Below are 21,472 nucleotides of genomic sequence, written 5' to 3' on the forward strand. Positions count from 1 at the left end.
CTACAATTACAATTAGCGCAGCCAAAATACGGATCAGAAGAAACATGGCAAATCTTTAAAGTAGCTTCTAAATAAAGCCTGAAAGTGATTGACTGTATCAAAGGGATGTTCCTGTCCCTGCGCTGCCTGCTGCATACACTCCATACAAAAGCAAGCAGAACCCATTCATCCAATCCAAATGCTGCTGTTATGCCATTTATTTACTGAAATAGCACAAGAGCAGCATTAGGATTGGCTGGGCAGGTGCACCCAGCACTCCGTTTGAGACCAGGGGGCTATCTCTCTGTTTCTCAAGGCTCCGTTTCAAAGCCCAGGTTGCAGAAGACTGCAGTACGCTTGTCATGCCGGTCGTATCAAAGAAGCCGGTCAGTTCGACACTTTATTACAGAGGGAAGGCAGCACTGCAGTCACTCAATGTCAATGTTGTGCCACGCCCACTAAACAGCGGCACGTCAACCTGATTATCAGAACGGAATGAAACTAGAATAAACATATAAATACATTTAACATGTTCTGTTTCTAGCAGCGTGCAGTGGGATCAGAGGGGCAGTGCTTATTACACTCCTATAGGCGAGCCGTCTCTGTGTCTTAAATGAGTGTAAGAGGGCCAAGCAGTATGCAGGAATTAGAATCTGCTTCCCGACCACAGAGTGTTAAAGTATTAGTGAGGGCCAGATGGGTTACATATGAATTTACTATACAATACCCAGGCTAGGCTTGGTTAACATCAGCAAGGCATGATCGGGCAATATCGCCCCATTGTTCAAGATAACTGCCCCCTCACCCCTCTGCCAATTGACACGGCCCGACGAAAGCCAATCAGACACCAAACTGCGTGTCAAGTAGCGAAGACACTTTTCACATTGTAATAATATATCGCAGAGGCACGTGAGAATTCCGCAGCCAATGAGCGCGTTGGAACTGTGTGCAGGGCAGTGTGATTTGCTGAGTTAGCGACACTTCTCCAATCATAGATCTCGTTATACATCACGCGTGTAGCCAGCTCGTGGACAAATTCCAGATTATGATCTGCCTGGGGATTGGGTGTTTTGCGACCCGGAAGTACTGAAACTAAAGCCAGATAGTAAGTATTCTTTGAAAGATTTAACATCGGACGACGGGCATTAGCAGAGTTACGGACGGTTCATGTAAGTGTCTGGCAGGTAGGCACGTCTGAATGATTTGATTGTGATTTCCACTATAGGGATTGGATAATTTCATAATTATATCTGTGATGATGATGTGTGTGTCTCCTGTTACATTGGTTGTGTAACATTGGTTATGCAAGAATTTTATTATCGTTTTTTGGGCTAGTTTTTCTGTTTTTTTGTTGCGGTAAATTGGGTCATTTAACTTTACGTTTAGTGTGTTTTGATATCCGTGTGCAGTGTGCTTGTTGCAGTAATTTGTAGTACTTGTCGATTTTGTCTCTGTGTCGGTATATCATGCCTGCCCCAGGCTATGGGGCGGTGTGGTAAGGCTTAATGTATTGTAACATTTATATTGCGCTTACTACCCTTTATTGGGGCGCAGAACCGCTTGCCTACATGGGTGGGACCCCATGGTGTGTGTTAGGAAATGTATGTTTATCCTATTTGGTTAATGTTTACATGTCCACCAAGGTGCGGTTAATGTGTTTTGGAGTGTTGTACTTAGCAGTAGCTGGGTGAAGAAGTGTGCGATAAAGGTGTGCAGTTTAGTTTTTGGCAAGCTGGTATCTTTGCTCAGCTATGCAGTCCCCTTTTTGGTATTTTTTTATGATCGCATTCCACTAAATTGTTTACTGCAGAGGGTTGTCTATTATGATATTTTTATGTTTATGGTCCTGAGCAGGTATAAGAGGGAGAGCTAGTCAGTAAATCTGGGATGCACTTAGTTGCAATCATACCATATGTGAATGGCATTCTGAAATGTCAATAAGTGGTCTTCGTACGTTGGTAGCTGGAACCAACAGTGCTGGACTAAATTGCAGCCCACCCGAGACCGGAAGTATGTGGCAAATCTCTTCAATTATAATTTGCCTGTTCAAATGATGAGTGGTTTGTTGTGTACCTGTACAGTACTGGACGACAGTCATGACCTGTAGAGTTTCTGTCTTCACAGTGGAGGCTAGTGACTTTTAAAAAGTGGTGGGCTGAAAATGTAGTTTGCGACTTGGACATAGCGAGTGAGCCCAAGTGACCCAAAAAGGGTTAGTGGGAGAGTTCCGTTTGTTCCCCATGAATATTTTCAGATATACAGTGTTTACAAATATGCATTTTAAAGGCATTTTGGAGAAGAATTTGAATAAAAGTTATTGGTTTAAAAATAGATTTTTTTACACATTTAATATTCCAGTTCTTGGGTCCTCAATAATCTGATGACATGACCATCTTAAATGATTTTCATGGGGCAAAATTGGTGCATGTATATTTTGCACTATTTTGGCTGTTAATGCTTTATAAAAAAAGTAGTGAACTGATTTGTTCTCAAACCTGTCCCCATTTAATTAAGTGGAGCAAATGTGTTTGCTGTGTTCCTAATTAGGAAATCAGTATAAATAGTGCAAATCATAGATTTTTTTTGCACTGGTGTAAAATTTTATATAATGTGGCTGATGCTAACACTGGAGCCTACCCTGTTTGTGCCATCCGTTTCACGCAAGAAGAAAACATTGTGCTATAGTTTCTCCCTAATTTTGTGCTCCAATGCTAAACTTTAGAAAAAATGTCGCTCCGAAATTTGTGCTGAATCTACAAATCAAATGTAGGTAACCTTCATCTATCTATAAGAAGCATTAGTGGTGATAGTTTTAACCAAAAACTTTGTTGGCACAATTTCATTATAAACACATCATGGTGCCGAATGGAAAAGGCAGTGCACACTTTTCCGCCCAGTTGTATGTAAGATAAAATAAATTGGACTCTGGAAACGTGTTTTTCGCTTCTTAGTAAGCGACTGGAGCAACAAGCTGAAACCACAATTAACTAGCTGTTTGATATTAGTTGAATTTACCTTCCCATATAGTAAGTTTGTATAATCAATGATCTGCATACGCACATGCGCAGCACTTGGATCCGTCGCTAAGGCAGTGTCAAATATTTATATCCAAGGAATTAGTTTGTTTGAGTGGCACCAGTCCTGTGGACGGGATCATGGCACACAAACTTAGCTCTGCCCTGTCCCTCCATATCCTTGTGATCAGCGTTGCAAGTAAAGGGTTGTTAGCGCAGCCAAAATACGGATCAGAAGAAACATGGCAAATCTTTAAAGTAGCTTCTAAATAAAGCCTGAAAGTGATTGACTGTATCAAAGGGATGTTCCTGTCCCTGCGCTGCCTGCTGCATACACTCCATACAAAAGCAAGCAGACCCCATTCATCCAATCCAAATGCTGCTGTTATGCCATTTATTTACTGAAATAGCACAAGAGCAGCATTAGGATTGGCTGGGCAGGTGCACCCAGCACTCCGTTTGAGACCAGGGGGCTATCTCTCTGTTTCTCAAGGCTCCGTTTCAAAGCCCAGGTTGCAGAAGACTGCAGTACGCTTGTCATGCTGGTCGTATCAAAGAAGCCGGTCAGTTCGACACTTTATTACAGAGGGAAGGCAGCACTGCAGTCACTCAATGTCAATGTTGTGCCACGCCCACTAAACAGTGGCACGTCAACCTGATTATCAGAACGGAATAAAACTAGAATGAACATATAAATACATTTAATATGTTCTGTTTCTAGCAGCGTGTAGTGGGATCAGAGGGGCAATGCTCATTACACTCCTATAGGCGAGCCGTCTCTGTGTCTTAAATGAGTGTAAGAGGGCCAAGCAGTATGCAGGAATTAGAATCTGCTTCCCGACCACAGAGTGTTAAAGTATTAGTGAGGGCCAGATGGGTTACATATGAATTTACTATACAATACCCAGGCTAGGCACAGGTCAGCCCTTCGTAACTCACCTGGATATAGAGAGACGTTAGAACTTGTTTAGAACATGTGGCCAGTGTGCTGGTCGGGCTGTTGAATATCTGTGGACTGTAGATTGTACTTGAAGGAGTGAATATTGTTCATGGTTCTTTATCAGGGTTATTGGACTGTCTAGTTAACTTGGAAATACCCATGTTTTTACTTCTCTTCTGAATTGTAAGTTTTCCTGGGATGTTTCGAATCTTGGCTGGCAGTGAGTTCCAGAGCTTGGCGGCTTGTTCTGAGAAAGCAGTGCCTCCAACAATTTATTATAGTGAGGCAATCCATGGTACAAGCCTGAAGCGCAGTGTCCTATTTTGTTTATATTATTTTAATTTAGTTTTTTAGATATTGTGGTCCTTTTTCCTGGAAACCCTTGTAGATGATACAAAGTGTCTTGAACATTGCTTGTCTAGCTACAGGTAGCCAGTAAAGTGCTTGTAGGATTGTTGTCATGTTCTCAAGGGTGGAAGCGACTTCGTATGGTGGTAACAGCAGGTTAGTATGGTTTAGATTTTGTATTGAAACCGTGATCTCTGCTTGCTTTCAGCTAACAAACTCATGTCTATTGTAGCTGACTATAAGGTGTGTAGTTATCTTTCTTCTAGCCAACAATGGATTAGTTTGTTAGCATCCAATTCTATTATATGCTTGTGTGGTCATGTCTGGGCTTCCTTTCACTGATTGTTTTGCCTGCTTAGCACAGCTTTGGGTCAGTAAATGTCTTCTTTTGTATGTCCTCGTTTTGCTAGTCCATATGTATGGGTGATAGTGTGGTTGTGACATTGGACTGATTATACGTGGCTTTCATGTTATGTTTTTTTGGGTGTCTTGTATGGCTGTAGGGCACTATGACTGTGCCTTCACCAATTGGGTATGGCTTTCCCTGGTTGTGGCTGTGGATCTGAGAATGTCCCTACTTCTCTCTCACATTTATGACTACATTATCTCTCTTGGCACAGGATGCCTGGAGAAGCATTGGCATATACAGATTCAGTGGAGGAAACACCCGAACCCAGTGCATCAAGCTGTGACCATGGAAGCTGCACCAATGACAAATATTTGCAAGAGACTAATGGAACGATGGCCAATGAAGGGGAAATGGTGGATTCATCTGTCCTTCCAACTGGACCTTTATATTTATCAGCTGCTTCCAACCTTAGAACCTCTGTATCTGCAACAGCCCTTGAGGGACCCCGGAAGGGACAGTCCTTGGTGCGCATTGACCGTCAACAGATCCAGGCAGTGGAGCGTAGCGCCCAGGCCATGGAGCTCGAGGGCTTGGGTGTGGACGTGTATGACCATGATGTCCTAGAACAAGGAGTGCTGCAGCAAGTGGATGAGGCTATCAGTGAAGCCAGCAAAGCTGCAAAAGCTGCTGAGGCCAAGAAGGAGGCACAGGCACTTCAGGAAGAGTTACGGTAAGAGCCAGGAATTATGTACCTTGTAAGCACTTAAGAGGTACATGGTTGTGTGCAGTAGTTTCTGCTATGTGTTTGTTTTCGGTTTTGTGGAGATTTCCCAACTGGCTTAGGCCGAGTTGCTGCTTACCGTTGTTTAGGCAGTGTCGTTGAGGCAATATTGCTAAAATACCTGTCCACAGTGACTAGGCCCCTACAAAGAAGTCCTTAACTTCATGTGGATGCAGTGGCTAGTTATGCCCTGCGCCTCAAATGCACAGGAAATCTCTAAATGAATCTGTTAGATCAATTCATGATTTCATCTTTGCTTGGAGAAACCACATTAAATAAGTCAATGTGTTTTGCTCTCCTTGTGAAGCTTTGCTTCCTTTAAGGATTGTTTCTTCTTCCATCACTCAGACTTTTTGTTGGGGAAATCTTGAAAAACCATAATTCGCAATGCAGGTTGTGTTCCTAATTTAGAAATGTTATGGTTCCAGGCAGTTAGAGCCTGATAACTAATATCTGAGATGTGTAATAAAAGGTCTTACAATTACCTAGCTTTCACATCCTTGTTTTATTGATCTTTATATGGATGAATTGGTCTTGCATTTTTTAAAAAAAAAGTCACATTGAGCTAATCGTTTAAAGAGCTTTCGTTGAAGTGCTAAATATAAAGAGGCAGATTTAAAAGCACCTTGCGTCATTTTTGCGCCGTGGCTGCGTCACTTTTTGTGACGCAGCAACAGCGTGAAAATGCAGCCCTTTTACCACTTGACATATCTAGGGAGATGCGTGACGTTGTAAAGCCCGGCGTCACATTATATCTGCGTCTGGTCTATTGTATGCAGGGTGTGCATTCCCACACAAAAAAGCCTTGTAGAAGTGACACAGTGAAATCTACAAGATTTCATTGAGCCACTTCTAGGACCCCACTGCGTCAAAGTGAGGAGTGACGCAGCACAATGAGGATAGGCCTCTGCATGCATTGCTGGAGTTGAGTCGTGCTTGCGACACAACTCCAACAATGCGTGACTTTTGTGCCAACAGATGCGTTAGAATTTCTGATACATCTGTCAATCCTTGCACCATGATGCGCCGTATTGTAAATACAGCGCATCCATGGTGGCTCAAGTGTTTCTCAGGGTGGCGCAAGGAAAGTGACACATCTCTACAGATGCGTCACTTTCTTGTAAATCTACCCCCAAAATGAGGAGCAATATTAAAATTACATTTTGATTAATGAGTTAGGCAAAATAAAAAGTTGCTTAAACAGAAGACGAGAGGAATGCATAGCATATATACAAAGACTAGGCATAAAGAGGAAGGCTATTTCAGAGTTTGGGAGTAAGTAAGGAAAATGTGGGATTGGGAACAGACGTAATGAAAGAAAACTAATAAGGAATTGTAAGCTAGATCATGAGAAGGAGTGTAGTAGATACGAGTACAGACCAGACCAATCACTCAATTGAACATGGTACGGAGGTATCAAAAACAGCAATAGCCTAAGCAAGAATCAACATTACAGTGGTATAGTAACTGAGAACACTGTGGATCTTCAGAATAGTCTAGAGTTGGTTCAGGTAGCATCAAAATACTAGGGGAATATGGTTGTAAAATAAAAGCGAGAAATCGAAAATGCCATATATGTTGCAGGGACAAGCTAAAGTAAAAAATTGGGCAAACAATTCAACTAGGAGGAAGCCGGGCAATGCATGAAGATTAAAAAAAGAACAGAATTTCTATTTGTTAAGAGAGATGAAGTGAATGATATGTCACCAAGGACTGGAAAGCAGACAAAAAAGTAAGAATTTTTCTATCCCCAACATGAAGCCAGAGTAGTACCCCTGACCCTCTCATTTGGGACCTTTAATGCCTCACCATAATTGAAATCCAGGAGGAAGGCTATATGCTGGATGCTAAACTAGATGATAGAGGCAAAAGATCTGATTGAAGCAGCCACCCTGGAACACCAGCTCCTGTGCAGTGCAAACCGCCTTGTTTCCACTTTGGTCTGTTGTTACCTTGGATTCAAATCCTCTGACAGATTTGGTAAAGAAATAAAAACCGAGCAAGTCCTCCATGCCAGATGGCAATTACTAGAAGGAACCTGAGGGCTATATGCTGAGGTGATCTGGGTCCCACAATGGCCATAAATATGAAAGTGTAGGCTTACACCGGGACCAAACCTTCCTTTTCTGTGTCTACTAGTTTCTGAAGATGTATAAGGTCAGAACGTTTTCAGCGTGTTTTTTTTTTTTCCCAACTGCTAATAACGCCATGAGAAACACTGCTTTTGCGAGGTCAAACTTGACAGCAGGTGAAAATGAAGTGAAGGGGGCAACTTATCCTCATAGCACATGACCAAGCGTGCTGCGTGAGCAGGGGATTGAGTCTGTAATAAGTTACCTGTTTTGTTCTAATACTACACCACCTAGAGCCCTCTTCATCAATGTGCACTTGGGCTAGAAAATTGTAATATTAATATTGTAAAGCCAAATTGCACGTGGACCAGAATGGCAGCTTAGTATATATTAGCATAATGTATTCACCTGACAAAGTGCTCAGCCAGCAAAGGAGCATGGGGATTTACCTGTTGTCCTTGTAGTTTTAAGGCAAATATTATTCTCTACATCATGTTTTGGTGTTAAACTTTTAATGATCACCTGCCTGCACCAGAATGTTTTTGTCATTAAGTGGTTAGAGGAGCCTGACGCCATAAAGGAAGGGTCACCAGTGTAATATCTTTATATTTTTAGTTCGAATCATTGTTTCTGCTGGTGCTCAGAAAGTCTGTTGTGCTGTGCGTTTCTGCCTGTTGTCTTCAGGTCCATTTGTGCTACAAGCAAGTGTTTCAGCTAGTACAACCCTTCTGCATTAAAAAAAAAAAAAAAAAAAAAAGTCTGAATGACAGAATGGTGTAGAAAGGCATTGAGTGACCTGCAATTGTGGCCTCTATACCTTTTTATCCCTAGTAAAATGGGGTCCCCTATAGGACCTTGTAGCCATGCATTCATTTAATCTATTGTTCATTTACATTTTGGGCTCTGACCTTACCGGTAAGGACTCCCTCTTGCAAATCTGGAATGCAGGCCTCCAGGAGTTCAGTCATCTTAAACCCTTGTTTGCCATTGTAACATTTTGAGTAGTTTGATTATCTTAGAATGCGTTTAAACCATGGGCATAGCTTTTTAGCTGGTTTTCTCAAGATACATTAAGCATTGGCAGAGTGAAGAAACTTTAGAGCTGTGTTTATTCTCAAAACCGCTTCCGGGAGGCTCAGCACTTCCTTCAAACTGGCTTCATAGGTAGGCAGACCCCTGCAGCATTAACTGATCGAAAGGACTCGTAGTTTGGAACAGCAGCAGCGAAAGCCAGATCAATGAGTGACTGAGATACATCCTCATATTTAGTTCCATACAAGGGTTTATAACTTCACCTCCATTACAATATAAGTTGGTGAGCCCAAAGTGGAACTTGTTTGCTTCTCTGCTTATGCAATGTGCCAGATCAGTCTTCAGCATAATCATAATTCACAGTCACCTTTTAATATACAAATTAGAGGAGCTGATAAGTGCCTTATTTCCAGAGAAGAGGAAATGCTTTGCCAATCTTTTGTCTCCAGCCTTATTTAGCGAGTTCCACTCTGGAATCGGCTCCTGAGGAATAGCCTGAATATCGGGCTTACAAAAAGGGGCTGGTATCACTACCCTCCTATGCTCTTTTGATGCCATGCTTTCTTTTCTTATTTTTTAAACTTTTATTTATCAGATTTGAGCATAACATAGCAATTGAACCATAGCATGCCAGTCATTTACAGAGCGATCCTAATAAGCGGTGCACATCATATAATGTCAATATATAGTCTAGTAAGGGTAATGTCAACAAACAAAAGAGCCAGGACAGGAATATAAGCGGTGAATAGAAACAGCATTCTCTCCGGACTCCCCGCCACCCTCCTCCCTCTCTGAGCGGCCTCACCCGTTGTCACCTCAGCTTGATCAGAATCTCATCAAAACCCAATAATCACCAATGGCAGCACGTAACAATAGAAAGTCGAATGTCTCGTAGACAGGATTACTTCCTGGTATCCGAGGTTACGGGAGCGATGAGCGGCCTACCCCACCCCAGTAGGGGTAATTACCTGTTCAGCTAATGTGTCGGAGGTGTGGCGAATGGACTCCACATATGTCCTGTGGGGACCCCAAATGTCTTTAGGGCAAGAAGAGCTAGGCAGGGTATTAGAATACACCTCGCTATTGATGTTGCAATATACTAGACTATTCAACCAGCTCTGTACTGTGGGAGCTGTCTTGCGGCCCCAGTGGATCGCTATTTCTCGTTTGGCCAGTAATAAACTGAGGGCAGCGAATTTCCTTACTTTTTTGGGGAAGTTCACCACATATCCCATTAGTGCCACCTCCGGAATGGGAACCAGGGACAGTGCTGTCTTGTTCCCCAAAATTTTATTTGTCTTTTCCCAGTATGATTGTATAACAGGGCAGGTCCAGGTGAGGTGTGCAAAGTCTGTATGTGGGGCGGCACATTTTTAGCAAGTATGAGGCCTAGTCGGGTCTATCCTGTGGGTCTTTGCAGGCATGATGTATAGTCTAAGGAGGAATTTAAAATGCAGTAATTTATGCCTACTGTTCAGTGAAATGTCTTTTGTGACACCGCAATTGATGCCAGGCTTTAGTAGCATCATTGCCATTGGAAGCAAGTGCCATATTTGAAAGCACTTCTACCCCGGTGGATACTAGAGGTTTCGTTGTGATTTTCGGTTATCCAGTGAGACTGTGCTTGTAAAGAACCTGTTTCAGTTGGTATCCGCATTTTTACTTGCCAGGAATCAAAGATTTACGTGCATTGAAACCTTTCCTGAGATGAGTTTGAACTTTCAAAACCCTAAATATTTTTATATGTGTTTAGCACCATATCTCAAATGAAGGAGTATGTGTTTCTTTCAGTGAACAGTGCGAGAATTCTAGGTAAAAGTATGCAGGGTGTGCAGAAAAATGAGCCAGCATGTCTGATCCCACAAGAGGGGCCTTATTGGGTCCAGATGAGGAATATTTAGCATTCCTGCAATTTTCCTGCCTTTATAACAGATAGGACCCAGTTTTATGTTCTTAAGGAGTATGTGCCTTACTCTTGAGACTTTTCACAGAAAAAGACCTAGATTATTTTGAATTTCCTACTTATTTATGTTTTGGAATCTTTAAAGTGGCTTGGTGCTTGCTTATTGTGATTTTTAATTTGATGTAGCAGTATGTAGGTTAAAAGAACTACACTAATTTAGATGCAATACAGCAAATGTTTATTTCTAGTGATAGGCAATAACAATCTGTCCGAATAGAGAACTATGATAGTGTTTCCTCTTCTACAGTTACGTAAGTTCAGTCCACAAATCTATTCCTCTGTGTGAGACTCTAGACCCCGAAAGACTAAAGAATCCTTTACAAAGGCCAGCTACACAATAGCAAATCGTTTTGTCCCAGCTAACCCTAAATGGACAGCCCCGAAGGGATGGGTGGGGTTGCATGAATTAATGTAACCTACCCCTAATTATTCTGGTCTTATGCCATTGTTGTTTTTTTGTTGCCTATATTTGCCATTGTATACAAGACTTTACCATATATATAATTTGTCTTGTCATGTACTGGAAAAATCACAGTTCACCCTCATCTGCTGCTAAGTCCAGGTTTCCTCTGAATGTATCACCGGAAACAGCTCACCCAATTTGACTTTTTGGCCTTGGCTATGAGCTGCAGCTGTGGTCCATGCAGCTTGGAGAGCTCGATATTCATGCCGCCTGCGTACTCTGATGGCACGAGAGATGATGGAAAGGCAAAAACAAGCTAAAACAATGGAATGAAATACACCCAGAGTCTTTACCAGTGGTTTACATTGGCTCAAACATGTATATCTATCACTTTTGTGCTCTCCTTGTATAATTGTACCTATTGTACCCATACAAGGGATTAGTAATGCACAGTTGTGCAAGGCAAGGAGCAATGCATGGTTAAACAACATGACCCATGACTTGTATGAGGGCATGAGTCGTGATGTCATTTCTTTCATGCATAGTGATTTTTGTGAGCTATATTGAGGTGTACAACATACTGCAGAAGGGTGATGGGACCATCTGCTGGGTTCTTGTGTCCACTGACTTTGTTCCATATGAAATGTTAGCTCAGGCTGCAATGCACAGCCTGGAACCCCACTACACGTAGTTAGCAAATATGCAGACCAGAATCGATATTCTGTGCATGTGCTGAAGCAGATCCAAGTTTTAGGGAACACACTCATGTGTAACTATGGCTTGTATCTGAAATTCTTAATTTGAAGTGGGCTACACACTCATTCCACAATACTGTTTTCTCTTCTTCACTACAACAGTTTACCTTCCTTCCTTATTGTAAGTAAGACTTGGGCGTCCTCTGCAGTACAGGACTGTAGATCCATACTCTTAGTTTCACATGGGGATTGACTATGTAGCTATTTCCTTGCTCATAATGCTAGATGTTTCACCATGCCATGTGACCGACCTGTAGGTAGATGGGCTGGTCAGTGTTCTTACTTGAGATGCAGAATCTGGCAGCCAGTTTTTGAAACCGATTTACTGAAGGTCATGCTCTAGTTTAGTTTAGGGTCTGGTTATAGCTAACTGTGTTTTTAACATGCTCCACCTGCAAATGTACTTGTGTTTCTGATAGCACAAAAGCAGTAGTAGTTAAATAAATAAAATTGCCCCCACAAAGGGGTTGTAGAATAATTTGTGAAAAACAACTGCTGTCTTTTTCAGGTCATGCACTACCTCTCTGATGCACATCAACAAAATAATTGATCAACTGGCACCACAGGCAGCCATCAGCAAGGAGATTCACAGAAAGCTCGACTCCGTGAAGCGACAAAAGCACAATAAGGTGATTCGGGTGTGGGAAGCTTTTCTTCAAATCTGTCTGAATTGGCACTGGATGGGAGGCCTTATGATACCCATGTTCTTTGTACAGGGACAAATTAGTAATACTCTTGGCTTACTGTATTTGTACAGAAGTGTAAACAAATCATAATACCCAAGCTTCCAGCACATGTTTTGCGCATCAATGGGCTTCTTGTATTTGTAAAGTAGAATCCGATCATTAGACTTCCATGTGTACACAGGCAAGTTTAAATGGTGCAACATATATGGTGTAAGAAGTGCTGTGGTTTCTGTCCAGGGATCTTTACAGCTCTTGATGTTGGCCACAAGTATGCCCGTTCTGTTGTGTAAATTGAAACCCGTTTCCTTTTTAGATTCTATACTTCTGTGGAAGGAACAGTTTTTTTTGTGTTTTCAAAGACCAAATTGTTGGTGTTGTGATATTGTTTTTTAACCACTGCACATTTGAAGTGTGGTGGGCCATCCTATACAATTTCTGTGGCTTTTAAGATTGGCTTTTTCACTAAGTAAGGCACTAGAGGAGAACACTTCTTATAAATGTAGCAGATCACTGATAAAGCATCATGACATTTCGTGTATAGCTTGGCTAGTTGTGGGAGGTACGGTATCTATGTATAAATTAAATGTTCTGCTTTAGTGGTACAGTTATGCCCTTCCATTGTGAATACGTTTTAGCAGTATCCTGTATTTATTAACCTGTGTTACATCCAATCACACTTGTCAATGGGCAGCAGGTGTGCATATTTTGTAGTTTGTCATTCTTATGTCTTGCATGTAATTTCTGTCACACACTTCCACGTGAAGTATTAAGGATGGAACTACTGCTGCCTTTGGCAGTGTGCCTCTGCAAACCATAAGTAAAGCAGTAATTCATCCACAAAAGCATCCAAAACCTTTTCTCTGAGATGGTTTTTTGGCTCCTAGGTGTAAAATAATCCTCACGAGTGGAAAATGCTGAGAGAAGTCAAACCTCATAAACATTGGCACCTTTGCTGCATGTGCAAATGCAGGTATAATCGAGCCACCTGTCGAGCAAAGAAAACCTATTTTGAACCTCAATTTAAAGCCTGGGTAACTTCTCTTAAGATGTTCCGATTTTGATATCTTGTATTAAAATCGCTGTCCTGGCACTTAGGAGTGAAATTGATGGCAAAAGGATAGGTTGTCAGGTGTTTTCTGAAAGTTGCGTTCTTGTCTGTCTTCACTCAATAAATCAATTGGCTTTTATATAGCGCAGCACAGTCAGACCTCGGGTTATCTGATGCTGAGAGTGCTGTGTCTCCGTCGAAAAGTTAGGTCTTGAGTTTTTTCCTGAAGTCTGCCAGGGAGGGTGCGGTTTGGATGTGGATGGTCAGGTCATTCCAGGTTTTGGTGGTGATGTGGGAGAATAAGCACCCCATTTGCGCCGGATGCAGGGTGTGTGTGCGAGGGTGAGTGAGCAAAAGCGCAGGTGTCTTGTGGGCAGATGGAAGTTTAGTTGATGTAAGTCGGCCCTTGATCATGTAGAGCTTTGTAGGTGTGCGTGTGGATCTTGAACTGGCATCTCTTCTGAATGGGTAGCCAGTGGAGGTTTCTGAGGTGGGGTGATCTAGGTCCTTTTGGAGAGGTCCAGGATGAGTCTGGCTGCAGTGTTCTGTATGGTCTGGAGAACCTGTATGCAGATCCCCCTCCTTAGGGTTCAACATTCAATCTGGATCACAAAAATCATGTTCTGGACTAACATCTTAATGTTAGTCCAGAATGTTCCGCAGCTTCCTAGGAAAAGGAGATAATTCTTGACTGAGGATATTGCTCTGGTAATCTGCCACTCCATTCTCTAAATAATTTTCAGTATGGAACCATCAGGATGGTTTTCTATACGACAAGGACACTGTAGGATTGTACACAATCTGGATTCAGGTGTGGTAAAAAATAACTTCAATAATCGGAGACTCCGCATTCTCCCCACCCAGGGATGCATTAATTCTGTCTAGTCAAATGTCACTTGTAACCACTTGCATATGCATAAAGCTGTCTCATTGAAATATACACACATGGAATCATGTTACAGATTCCGTCAACAGATCTCAAAGTAACCACACAGATGATTAATCGAACTCTGCAAGAGAGAGAAGAAGCAGACTGACTGTGCCGCAGAGCGTTTTTGTAATTCATAACCAGGCTTTAGTTTCACAATGTGATGTATAACGTCGGTCGTGTTGCAAAGTAAAATCACTATTAATATTCTTAAGCATGTTGCATAAAACCTCTTCTGTTATGCTTGATAATTCTACTTTCTCAGCCATGGTCTCAGACTTTGACTACTGTAGTGCTCCTTGGACCCAAGCTTGAACCAAATGCTTTCTGATTACTCAGGATAAATGAGTTCCTTTAATCACCAGAGGGTTATACTTTCCACCCTGTGCATTTCTTTCTAGATCAGTGGCGGAACATGTCCATGACTCCATCCACAGCACACTTTAGATCTTAAACACATTAACACACTTTTTTTTTGTTCCTGTTAAACCTATTCTGTTCAGATTGTCAACTAGTAAGCTTGTAACAAAGCCAGTCCAAACATTAGCAGACATTACTAGTTCTGCTTCATGTTTCAGAAAATGCCCAACCTGGTTTTCTGAAGGAACATTATACAGTTATGTATTTGCTTCACTAGGCGGAAGTTATTAGTGTAGCTTTCATGAAATGAACTGCTCAGTAGGAAGTGCAAATTCCTCACATTCTAACAAATATTCTCACACTGTTGAAGAAGAACCTTTATTGAAATACATGCATTGTTGCAATGTGGACTGTTTTTTGTTATAACAATGGATGCTTGGCCATCTTGCTGTCTTAGCCATACCACCAAATAAACCTTTAGGTGTGAGTGTTGCTGTAGATGGAAGAATGGTGGCAGCATCCTTGTATCACATATAAATACCTACACAATGCAGGTGTGGATAGAGTTTACCAGGTCTCTGTTTTCTCTTCTCTGCCACCTCCTCTGTGTCTTTCTGCCTCCATGGGGCGTGACATGTTCCATTGAGCAGTTCCCCACTCTGCATCCAGCTCCAGCTTTACATTCATCCTCTTGTTACCACACTTATACCTACCTCATGTCATGCTGTATCTTGTGTTGCAGAAGCTTGCATTGATGATGTCATGCTGTTCCTGTTGTGTAATGGAGGAAAGCTTAAGCTTCTGATTCTATGTTATAATTGTCCCATGAGGGACTGCACCTGGCACTGCATTTGTCCATCTGATCTGTGACCGAGGAAAGTTAGAACTGCTGAAACCCTTGCTTGATTTGTTCTGTGTGGGAGTGACGTTTTAACTGATTATGCTGATCAGTGCTCTGTGCCTTTTCTGAAGAGAGGGAAGATTGGATGCTTTCACTGCTAACGCTATGCTGTATCAATTCTGTGAGAACGATAACTTGAGTATCATTCCCACATGCTGGTCTCCATGTGGGACGTTCTTTAAGCAGGGAATCCTATATGATGATTCTCTTTTGGTACTTGTTTTCTGTCCCTTATTAGGGTTCGAAGAAATAATTGTATTTATACATAAACAAAAGTTTTTGTCATTGCTAATTCTCGTGGTGATGGATAGTGTGGATAGGCCACCTCTGTGAAAGGCGTGCACCAAGGTTGCGTCCTTGCCCATACATTATTTAACGTCTATATTAATGGTCCAATTGGTGAACTCTATAATTGTGGTGGTGACCCCTTCTTCTCCCCCCCCCCCCCCCCATGAAATTGGCAGGCAGCGCAGTGCCTTGTCTGCTTTTTGCAGACGACCCACTGCTTATTGCCAAAACACCTCGAGGAATCCGACCAAAGGTGGTGCTATTGGTCGACATGCACGCAACTAATTCGTGAATATCGGCATCGGACTACAGCTGCCAGTAGCAGATGCGGTCAAATGGTGAGGAGACGTGCTGTATCCAGAGAAAAACTGAGTGAGACTCGTGCAGGCGCTCCGGCGAGGGATAAGATGGCGGCTGGATTTGTGAGGAGTGCCTGATCACTGACGAGCCGAGCGATTGGCACGAGCGGATGAGCGCTGGGAGGCCTGGCTGTGCTCAACGCCACAGTTCATTCAAGCGGAAATGACTTTCCCGAAGAGATGGAAGAAAAGAATCGTGCTGATTAACAGATAACAGCTTCGGGGCAATGCGCAAACAGGAACATATTCGAAGTGGCGACTAAGTGTTATTTGTTATGCATTGTAACACATTTATATAATTTTAAGGTTTGCGTAAGGGCGCCCTTCTTCTGTTAATGTTTCAATCGGTGGGAGTGGAGGCTGTTTACAGGGGTCCGTGTCGGAGGGGAGCGCATCGCTCCACATCAGCTCAGGAGCCCCAAGACTGCCGAACACCGCCAGCACAAGGCCGGAGAACCGTGACATACCAAATCCGGTTCAGCAAAGTCGCGTGAGGCGAAGGATTGCCAGGAGGTGCCTGTTTAATGCAGCAGTTGTGATCGGGAGCTGAGTCCGCAGCGCGGCCGTGAGCAAAGGGCAGTGACAAGATGGCGCCATGGACCGCGGCCGAGAAAGACCAAGAGACGACCTGATTGAGTGCAGGCACAGCGGGTCCCGGGCAGACAGCGATGGAGCCGGAGACAACGTGACCAGAGCCGCAAAGGGACGAGGGAGAGCTGGACGAGGCTCCCCACCCCTGTGATTCTGCTCCCGGAGTCAGGCGGAGGCCTGCGGCTGGGTGAGAGACTGAGGCACCCCGGCGGCGGCGGAGTCTTGTGGAGGTGAGTGGGCGACGAGTTGGGGGGCAGCATGGAGCATTGAGCCAGCTCAAGGGGATCATCCCACACCGATCTGTGCACTTGCTGGGCATTGGTGAGGAGCCAATAGTGGGAGGCTGCGCCTGACTTAAGATGGCGCCCAACCAGAGGCTTCCCTGGTGAACGAGCTTAGCACCCTTTTTGATATCACTGGTTGGGGGAGCTGCAACTGAAAAACCCTGCTGGTGAGGCGTTTGTCCCCTGACATTGGAGGAGAAGTTTGAGGAACAACTCGCTGGCATGCATGAAGATACCCTCAGTGCCTGACCCTAAGAAATAGAAAATGGCGGCTGCGGTGGGCGTCACAGCCTGACTGGGCTGCGAAAGCAGAGTGGCTGTGAACTGTGTGCTGTATGGCTCCGAAGTAATCAAGGAGAGAGAGCTGGCGCTATGACCCCTGAGTTGGTGCCGGGAAAGGAGGCCACCGATAGCAACGCGCCGAGTACCCTAGGGGCCTCTAAGAATACATAGGGGAAGGATAAAATTGGGGAAAGATAAAATGGGGCCCGGCTGAATGTAACACCAGGGGCAGAATCCCTTGCCTGACCCCGTTTAAAGGCCGCAAAATAGATTGAAACAGCAATTATTGGTTTCAGACCTACATGGAAGGTCCTACTTGGTCATCGACCAGACCTTGATCTTAGCCCTCAACTGACCTGTATCCTACACACCCTTTCAGGACATTTACCCTGTGAACTTTCCCTCGACCGCTCAGACCTTGCTACCTGACCGTTGCCCGGTGGAGCTACCCCGATAGCTATAGGGGAGATGGACTGTGGAGTCCCTCCTCGGCCGTCACCTACCCAACTGGACATTGGACAGACCTTCCTTCGTCTCTCCTGCCGTTATCTCCCTCCTTCCACCTACACCCTTCCCCCTTACCCCTATCTGCCCTATTTATCCTTCCTCCATACTATTTAAATGTGTTTCGTAATACCGATTGTTCTGCTTGGGTTTTCGGATCAGATAGAACCCGCTCATCAGAGCCTCTCTAACCCAGCCAGAACGTTACCCTCTCCCTAGGGCCTATTCACAACAAGTAACCACAGATATATATATATACCACCTAAGGACAGGGAATTCCTACTCCTATATATATCTAGACCTCTTATAATACAAGTGGCGGCCTCGCGATCCCAGACGGACCCAGGACTTCCTACCCAGACGGCAGCCTCAGCCTCGCGGTCCCAGACGGACTCAGGACTTCCTACCCAGACGGCAGCCTCAGCCTCGCGGTCCCAGACGGACCCAGGACTTCCTACCCAGACGGCAGCCTCAGCCTCGCGGTCCCAGACGGACCCAGGACTTCCTACCCAGACGGCAGCCTCAGCCTCGCGGTCCCAGACGGACCCAGGACTTCCTACCCAGACGGCAGCCTCAGCCTCGCGGTCCCAGACGGACCCAGGACTTCCTACCCAGACGGCAGCCTCAGCCTCGCGGTCCCAGGCGGACCCAGGACTTCCTACCCAGACGGCAGCCTCAGCACAAGTTCATCCTATGATTACCATAACATACAACTATTTATCAGATCACACAAGAACTGCCAGTTTGAGCACAACCTGTTCTCTGGTTCGAGGGGCTCCTCTCTCCCTTATTCAGTTACCACTTACCTGATCAGGGTTAACATCCGTTCATGTCAAGTCACAGCTGACTAGAAGAATAGGCTACCCTCTTATACAAGAACACGCAGCACATGTTGATTCACTACAAACTGGATACTTTATTACTCATTACACATACAATCACATAACATTACGATATAACACATAACCTGCAAGGAAAAGTGTAAGATTAAGTTGTACACTCTAATAAGAAAGGGTCGACATCACCTTAGTAGTATGTAGCCTGCACTCAGTGGTCATCTAGGCTCCCTTCTCGTCTGTGCCTCGGCTCGACTGGAATCACCCTTCTCCGAGTCACTGGGACCTCTTCCTTATCGGCTACTCTCTCCTCTCTGGCTATTCTGTTAGGACTCTCGATTCTTCTCCGCCTTCAAGATGGCGTCTGTCTTCCCTGGAATAAGTAGTAGCTCTACTGCTAACGGCTAGATGCCGCCTACGGACTGAACATGTAACTGCCTCAGACTTTCACTAATATAGAGGTGCATTTCCTCATGGAAAATTCCGGCCCGTAACCTGCCGCTTACCAAATTCTTGTACCTCCCCGTACCAAGGACACGTTCCCAGCCGGCCGGCCTGATGTAGTGTCTTCGGCATGAAGAAAAATACAATCCTTCGATAAGGGCCGGCCTGAACCGGTTCTCTCCAAGCGAATAACACCTCATAACTAAAACATAACTCTTGACCTAGAAGAATCCCAAGCTGCCGGAGCAGAAAGAAAGATGGAGTCTCTCCCGTTTGAGGCCTACCAGGCCTGAATTCAGCACGGCTCCATGAAATACCCTCACTACAGGACAGGTTATCCCTAATACTAACGAATCTATCCCCTAGGATATGTGTGCAAGCCCTGATCTATGGGGAAGAACACAGGATCATGTCGAGGTGCCTAGTAAATAGGCTCCATTCACTACTCTAACCCTTAGACTTGGATGGTAAGAGACTGAAGTCACACTAGTCACCCTTTAACACAAAAAGGCCGGGAAAATCGAGCAGTACACCGATGTAACCTGTAAACTGTTTTTAACTGTGTAATAAGGTGATTCCTAATGTAAAGCGCTCTGATACCCACGGGTCTAGCCAGCGCTTGTAGTAACTGATGTAATATGTAACTGATGTAATTTTGTAATTTCTGTGGAACCTTATGTAAAGCGCTCTGATACCTCTGGGTCTAGCCAGCGCTATATAAAACTCTCAAAATAAATAAAAATAAGTAAGGGCAAACTCCTGCTGGGCACGCAAGTTATGGAGCAAGTTAAGTCCTTCGATTACTTGGGAGTTCGCATCAGCGATAGGCTGGTATGGAATCCGCAGCTGGAAAAGAGTTTTTTTGACCCTCCAGCATGTAGATTGTGCCATAGTATGTAGGGCTAGGGCCTCCCCCTACTGGCCCATTTCACCCATCCTAGAACTGAATAGGGCAAAAGGTCTAGGAGCAGCCCTATATAGGGCTCAGCTATGGGGGTTGGAAAATCTGACAAACCTAACCCTTACTGAAAATAAATTGATTAGAGCCATCATGAACCTGCCAGTGAATACACCACTCCTGCCGCTAAGATTAGATCTTGGACTAGAACCTATTGAACACTTTGCCATTCTCAGTGCACTTTTGTTCTGGATAAGGGTTTGGACAAGCAACACCCAGGTCCTGTTGAAGGAAGCCATGGTCGAGCTGATTGCCTTGCACAAGCAAACCGGTCGAATCAAGTGGTTCAACAAGATCAAGGCTTGGTTTTTAAAAATAGGGTTGGGGCAGCTCTGGGAGGAACCTGGGACCATTATTAAATATATGGTCCCCCTTGTTAAAAAAAAGGTTCTGGGGACTGATGGTCTCAGAAAGCATTGAACGCTTTGCACATGGCACGTTAACTGTGAGGTTCTTAAATGTTAAAGGTAGTTTTGGTATCAAAACTTTCCTGGATGATATCGAACCACCACAGGCACGAGCACTGTATACCCAACTTAGATATGGAACCATTCCTTTAAATGCAAGGAGAAGTAGCTGGGGAAATGTGTCGGTTAACTCATTGTGTCCTTCTTGCCACACTGCTCCCGAGACGCTTGAGCATTTTCTTTTTTGTTGTCCCTCCTATGCTGATTTTAGAAGAACCTGGATAGCTCCTGTCTGCCGTAGGCTTTCTATTAGGTGTCTTTCGGAAGCCACATGCATTTTAAAATCGGATACTAGAAGCTGGCTAGTGTTTGCTAATTAGAGAGTCTTGCTACTTGCCTGGTGGAAGAGGTCAAAATGTGTTAACCAGTCTCTGAACATTGTTGTGCCTATTTAGCTCAAACTGTTTCTATGATTGATCCTGCTCATTGTGTTTTTATAGGACTTATAACTTTTGTTTTTTAATGGATATCTCAATGAACATTCTTTTAATGCAATATTAACTGGTTTTATTCTGATGTAATGTTTTCTTTGATGTGAATGATCATATTTTTGATCGAATAAAGTAATATATATATATACACATGTTAGTAGCTTAGTTTGAATTTTTCTGCATCTTTCTATTTTAATCTTTACCCTGATAATTCTGAAAGATAACTTTTACTCGTGAGTTTGCTGTGAGGCTACATGTTTCCAGTCCTCTGTCTGGTAACAGCAGAACATCACTTATTTTCTATCTAACCCTCTTTCTGGTCTGTCATTTCTTCCCCAGGTTTTATGGGAATAGTGGGGGCATTTGAAATTGAGAATAACCAGGTTTTCTCACATCTAGGCCTCCCTCAAATTTCTCTCTGCATGCAGCACAAGTTGTTTCAAAGTCTGGCTTATCCTTTGTCCTTCTT

The 21,472-nt window shown here is 43.8% G+C and overlaps 1 protein-coding gene across 3 annotated transcripts in view; it reads left to right on the forward strand.

Annotated features, from left to right (window-relative positions):
• The first annotated feature begins 981 nt into the window (after nucleotides 1-981).
• Nucleotides 982-21,472, forward strand: part of ERCC6 (ERCC excision repair 6, chromatin remodeling factor) — a 175,945-nt gene continuing 155,454 nt past the window's right edge. The window contains exons 1-3 of one of the 3 annotated variants that reach the window (XM_085608761.1): nucleotides 982-1,084; nucleotides 4,902-5,360; nucleotides 12,145-12,265. In XM_085608761.1, the coding sequence (XP_085464887.1) occupies nucleotides 4,903-5,360; nucleotides 12,145-12,265 (579 nt within the window). In that variant the 5' untranslated portion in view covers nucleotides 982-1,084; nucleotide 4,902. Of the gene's footprint in view, nucleotides 1,164-4,901; nucleotides 5,361-12,144; nucleotides 12,266-21,472 lie in introns of all 3 variants that reach the window. The other 2 variants (XM_085608759.1, XM_085608760.1) reach the window with 2 other exon arrangements.

Source organism: Triturus cristatus, chromosome 1_2, assembly GCF_964204655.1.
Source record: "Triturus cristatus chromosome 1_2, aTriCri1.1, whole genome shotgun sequence".
Taxonomy (NCBI): Eukaryota; Metazoa; Chordata; class Amphibia; order Caudata; family Salamandridae; genus Triturus; species Triturus cristatus.